Genomic DNA, 5,998 nt, shown 5'->3' on the forward strand with positions numbered 1-5,998 from the left:
GCGGAGAGGCCGGTGTGACGTACGTAGTCGAGAAAACAAGAGGTAACGCTCGAGGAAAGAATACAGGGAAGTCGAGCTCAAGGATTGAATGAGAAATGGGCGTGACCTACAGGTCGCTGAGGAGAAAAAAAAAAGAAAAAAAAAACAGGAACCAGATGGTAACGTGTGTTCCAAAGTACACCTGCGCACCTGAGACGCACCGCTCAGTTCCCAGAGCAAAGAGGCATGCTCTGCTTCAGCGCGAACACTGGGCTAAAAGGAAACATGTCAGTTCTTTAGCATTTATCTATATCTATATTTTGGAATTAAGCAGTCAGTTTGGATGTAAAGGACTACAGCCTTTGTGGCCTTCAAATGCTGAGAATATGCGGTCTTGGATGGTCATCTTCCTCCTCTTCTGCTATGGTGAGTTATGAATAAATCACACGTAGACACTTAGAATATATTAGAGCACAGGCAATAGTGTTTCATAGAGTTTGTAACTCTACATGTCATGGAAGAAAGGTTCAATGTATGTGTTTTATATTATGTGTAATAGTCTTGAAGGAAACATCGGTGTGTGGCATAATACACATGTTTTATTGCATTCAAGTGTGGTTTCAGTTATTTGCATTTTTTGTTGGTGGAAATCCAAACTGCCTTGACATAACCTCAAACCAATAAAGAACAATAATGTACTGCTACAATTGTGTTTCAGAGGTTTAGACCACAACCACGGCTGAGTTGATGGCAGTATGTGTGTATCATGTCGCTTATATCTACTGAAGTACAATATATTGTTTAAATATATATTTTATCAATCACACAGTAAAGATGAGATGAACGGCGTATTGTAACCCAAGCTCTGGGAACCACCCAACTTTACATAAAAAGATATGAAAAATGAGCCTTTTCATTGTCTGCTCTACACTGTGGTTTTAATTTACTGCATAACCAAAGGACTGTGGCATTCATCTTTAGTGAGCTGGTGTGTTTCTTTTTCTTTTCTTCCCACAGTGTGTCTTGCAAGTGGCCAAAGAAATGTCTTTTTCGATTCAGAAAACTTTTTCAACATCCTGAGGTGGAACCCTGCGGAACCAAGATTTCCAGGAGAGAATGTTCGATACAGCGTCTGGTACAGGTATTTATGAGCCTAGAACTAGACACTGCATTGTGGGCTCTTTCCTGCTGAACCCGGTTTACTTCCCACACAATGATCACAACAAAATGGGAATGTCACGTTGTCTAATTAGTCTCGATGCGGCTCCCAGACAAATGTCAATTGCCGGCTCTATCCTATTGACTTTTCCTCCTTCTCGACGCCACGTTCTTGTGTCGGAGGAACTCATAGTCAAAGTATTGCGCTGAACATTGTAGTTATGTGACAGTAAAATGACATCTTGGCGTGTTTATTAGATATCAATATAAACGTTGGTCTATCAATCTTTTTACACGCAGTTGATGATGAGTTAAAGAATTATACCTGCTTTTTTTTTCACAAGACCCAATTGCCTACTAATGATGATCACAATATTACAAGATATTGCACAGTAATCCATAATAGCTACAGCTGACTGACAGACATGGCTGAAATTCCGCTCCCACAGCCTCGCGGGCTTCCACCAAACTTGTTTTGTATTTATACGTTTTTACTTGGAAAGAACGGTGACACAATGACAGTATGCACGGCTCAAAATTGTAATAGAACCGCTAACCCTCTGGTTATGAGATCACTTTCCCAGCTGAACCACCCATGCATTGCGACTGTACACATTTGTATTTCTATAATTCTCCTTTATGTATTGTTTACTTCCATCAAAAGGCAAATCAGCTATTTTCTCTTTAAAACAGTAAAATGTTGAGTGTGTTTTTTGCAGTGACACGGGTTCTGAGGAGTTCAAGGAGAAAGCGGGGTGTCAGAACATTACAGAGGTGTTTTGTGACATGACCGGAGTGACCCAACCTGTGTATGATGTTTACTACAGAGCTAAAGTTAAAGCTGGCCACTCGGATCATGGCCAGACCAGAAGATTCAAACCTGTAGCGGAAAGTACGTGTTTCACCTCTTCATTAATTTCATTTAAGTACTTGTTATTTTTGCTAATTTCAGGTTTTCTTTGTTTCCTTACAGCTGTTTTGGGAGCTCCGATTTTGTCTCACAGCATAATCGGATCTTCCTTACATGTGAAGGTCAAACTTCCTCTGGGCCCTAAGAATGAGTCCTTCTCAGACATTTTCAAAAAAATCAAAATGGGACCCTCTAAAGTCACAACGGTTTACAGTTTGATTATTGAAAAACCGGAAGGGGCAAAAGAGGTGAGATTACAAACTTGTGTACCACCATAATAATAGCTTTCAGTACAGGTAACTACTAAGCTCTATTTTTATTCTACAGGAGATCGAGAACACGTCAGGTGACTTTGTTGTCGCCTTGAAGAATGAGCATAAGGAGTACTGCGGCTCTGTGGTGTATAAACCTGCAGTGGAATGGGGCCGTCCACCGAGTAAAGAAGCTCACTTCTGTGTAACACAACCCGGTGAGAAAACAACATCCCTGAAGTAACGGTCTCAGTTACACGAAAACGGATCCACCTTGAATCCAAACACTAAAGCACACGCATGGTCACCAGCATGTGTATCAGAGCATCACAGATTATCCACCCTTCTTTATGTTGTCTGTCTGCACACACAGGCTGACAGATATTAACATTGGGAGAATTCCTTAGAGTTGGCTGTGTAGATTTCTGTTTAGATTATGCGACTGCAAACAAAACTGGCACAAGCCGGTGTTCCTGTTTGACTGTATTGGCCTTGCACACTAACCCCCTCTTCTCTTCTCTAGTCTGCTCTGCTCTTCTCTGCTCTAGTCTGCTCTGCTCTTCTCTGCTCTTCTCTGCTCTAGTCTGCTCTGCTCTTCTCTGCTCTTCTCTTCTCTAGTCTGCTCTGCTCTTCTCTGCTCTTCTCTTCTCCAGTCTGCTCCATCTTTAAAACACATCAAGTTGAGCTACATTTTCCTCCTTGTCTGTTTTGCTTTTTGATCATTACTGATGCATTCTCTTCTTTTTTGCTTTGATTTTGTGTCATATGTATTATATAGAAATGATATGGTAAATATAGATCTATAATTTTTTCTATGCCACGCAGGTCATTCATGGATAACATGGACGATACTGAGTGTGTTTGTTCTGGCAGCTGTTGTCTTGGCTGGAGCGTGTTGTGCAAAGTACTACAACATAGATGTGAAGAAGACCTGGCCACAGTCACTGGTAAGATTCTGACTGGTGTACCAGTCCGAGTATGCCGTAATTAAGTGAGTAATGAGTCTTTTTGCTTTACTCACAGGACTTCGTTCCACAACAGTTGAGCGATCGATCTAAAGTAATAATGGATCCAAAGGATAATCACAACATCATACTTGATATCTCACGGAAAAACATGTGGCCCAAGTCCCAGATGGCACCAGTTCCTGGAGGTTATGAACATTCACATGGACCTCTTTGCTCTGAAGACTCCTCCTTGGGCACAGTTGGAGTTCCTAGTTCAGAGCCACATTACCAGGATGAGAGCACTGAGTCCTCAGTGGTCTATGGTGGTGTGGCTGTCCATGTTGAGGACAATGAAGATTTCCACCAAATTCAGACTGACCAAGCCAAGGAGAATCCTCAGTGGATGGTCAATGGTGATGAAAGTGGACCTTCACTGTCGTCATTAAAGACAACACCATTATCCAATGTAGACGTTTATGAAAACAATGAAGCTCAACAATTATTGTTACAGACACAGAGGAACAGTGATGGGCTTCTTACACTGCCTATGCTGTCACTACAAGTACAGCAGCCTTTCAGTGGACCTACACACACACTGGTGTCTCTGGAGAGGAAACCTCTTCTATCCTACCTCACAGTCTCCTCAGACAAGGGGAGCAACTTTGTGTCTTTGCACAGTTTGGACAGTTCAGAGTGCTCAGACTTTGGGTCAGATCTGCCAACACCAACCCAGGACTACAATAACAGTACCTATTTACCAACACAACCGGAATTTACCCATTTTGATCCGGAGTCCCTGTCCTGTGGCACTTATGACACACCCTACAAACAAAACTGGATGCCTCATTCATGGAACTTCTAAAAATAAATTGTACTTGAACCTGGTCTGGTCTGGGAAGCAAAGAAGTGGATTAAGTTAAAGACAATAAGGAAGTGTTTAGGGAGTTCACCGGTATATACAGTACGTTGTGCGATAAATGAGAAATTATAGATTATAGATATTTTTGAACTCTGACTGAAAGGTTGTAAAAAATCAACAATGAAAATTCCAAAGAATTTACATAAACTCATTGATAATGCTTTGCTTTTGATGTTTTCTATTTTTCTATTTAAACTATGGCCAAAAACACTTACACCAAAGAATACTTTTATTTTGGCAGCTGAACACATTGTTAACTATCTTGGTTTTGTTCACATTATTGCTGAACAAGTCATCCTGGTTTGAGTGGTATTACGGCTTGTTTACATGGAGACCAGTTTCCTTGTAAGCTGTTTAAGGGCTATTTGAACTGTTGGACTTTAGCATCAAACATGCACATGCTGTAACGTGGCAGAAGTCTCATTGGTCTACACATTATCATTCTCTATAAAAGTGTTCAGGAAAAGACAGAGCGTTTAATCGAATACTTCAAGCTGATTGGGTGAAGGGTCACAACAGCAGAAGAAGCAGAGAAAACCAACCACACAAAACGTTTCCCTATGCTCTTTGTTCAAATGCAAAATCTGTATTTCTGTTCGATTTGTTTGTTTTTGGTTTGCTTGGGCCTGTAATTGGCACTCTCGGATCCAGCATGGGGTAAAGCTCAGACAGTACAGCAGGAGCTGGACAAGATAGAGTCCTGAGATATTGTTAGAAGACAGTGCTTTTCTGAATCTGTGCACTACAGGATCGTTTCTGTTTACAAAGCTCATCTCTGGGTTTCAGAATCATGAGAAATTAGGAACATCACCATAGCAATTCATCATTTTAAACTAAATGTTAGATATTTGAACGTGAAACTCCTGTTGTATGTAATGGGAAGCTGAACCCCATGAATTGGAGGACAAAGTGATTAGCATTTATTTTTTGGCCCATAGGCTTTATCAGACAGGACAGTACAGCGTGGACTGGGGTCGAGAGCCAGATTGTGGAGTGACACATGTGGAGTGCAGTGTAGTCTTACAACACTGGATATGAAGGCAGTCACCTTGGCAACATATTAAAATAAACACATAAACGTGTGCTGACCTTTGAGATAAGATAACAATGTCATATCCATGCTCCAAGATCTTGTCTCTTTCCTGTAACAGCTTAAGTACTTACAAGCCAGATCCAGACATGTCGTCCTTAACAGTCATGAAGTGTTGTATTTGTAATTTGATATTCTGTCTGATTGTGAAACTCCAACCATGTTAGGTGAGGTCAAAGTGCACCCCAGCCAGTGCTGATAACAGGTGAGGACTGCAATGTGATACAGTTATTAGCTCCTATTATGATCTACTTTATTATGAGCTGTTCAATGAAGAGCAGTTGTTCTCAAACTATTCTGGCTTTATTTATTTTAATTTCATCATATTTCTTGAAGCACCAGCCCTACTTTATTAAAATTGGAGAATGCTCATGTTTAGATCTGAATTTACATCAAGGGTTAGATGCTTGAGTCCCGTTTTAGACCCAGTTTGTGTCTAGATCACTCCTAATTTGTGGTGGAACCCCTTTATTGTATGAATTGTCTGTCCTTGTGGGTAGTACTTGGGTTTTTTATGATTTGTAGTTTTGCATATTGTTTTGTTTGAGTGTTGTTTGAGTGACTCTGAATGACTATGAAGTACATGATCTGAAATAAACCAGTGAAAAGGACATTGACGTTGCGAGTAATAAATTGACACACCTGATTTTATGCCTACATTCTACCTAACATCGAGAGTCAATGTCCGTGCTCTTCCGTGGTTGGGGATTTTCCACCTGTCAATATAATCCATTTTGTCAGAAG

General features: G+C 40.7%; 1 protein-coding gene across 1 annotated transcript; it reads left to right on the forward strand.

Annotated features, from left to right (window-relative positions):
* Positions 1 to 211: 211 nt before the first annotated feature.
* Positions 212 to 5,424, forward strand: ifnlr1 (interferon lambda receptor 1). Its single transcript, XM_072461431.1, has 7 exons — positions 212 to 405; positions 997 to 1,120; positions 1,857 to 2,029; positions 2,111 to 2,295; positions 2,375 to 2,516; positions 3,124 to 3,245; positions 3,322 to 5,424. Exons 1-7 carry the CDS (start codon positions 366 to 368, stop codon positions 4,105 to 4,107), a joined length of 1,572 nt encoding a protein of 523 aa, XP_072317532.1. The 5' UTR covers positions 212 to 365; the 3' UTR covers positions 4,108 to 5,424.
* Positions 5,425 to 5,998: the final 574 nt, after the last annotated feature.

The sequence above is a fragment of the Eucyclogobius newberryi genome, unplaced genomic scaffold (genome assembly GCF_026437365.1).
Source record: "Eucyclogobius newberryi isolate DKJ021-1_F unplaced genomic scaffold, fEucNew1.0.hap1 SCAF_3, whole genome shotgun sequence".
Classification (NCBI taxonomy): Eukaryota; Metazoa; Chordata; class Actinopteri; order Gobiiformes; family Gobiidae; genus Eucyclogobius; species Eucyclogobius newberryi.

Coding starts and splice junctions, on each gene's coding strand:
- ifnlr1 (XM_072461431.1), top strand. CDS start 366: ATGCGGTCTTGGATGGTCATCTTCCTCCTCTTCTGCTATG. Junction 1,121..1,856: donor CGATACAGCGTCTGGTACAG/GTATTTATGAGC, acceptor TGTTTTTTGCAG/TGACACGGGTTCTGAGGAGT. Junction 2,517..3,123: donor CTTCTGTGTAACACAACCCG/GTGAGAAAACAA, acceptor TATGCCACGCAG/GTCATTCATGGATAACATGG.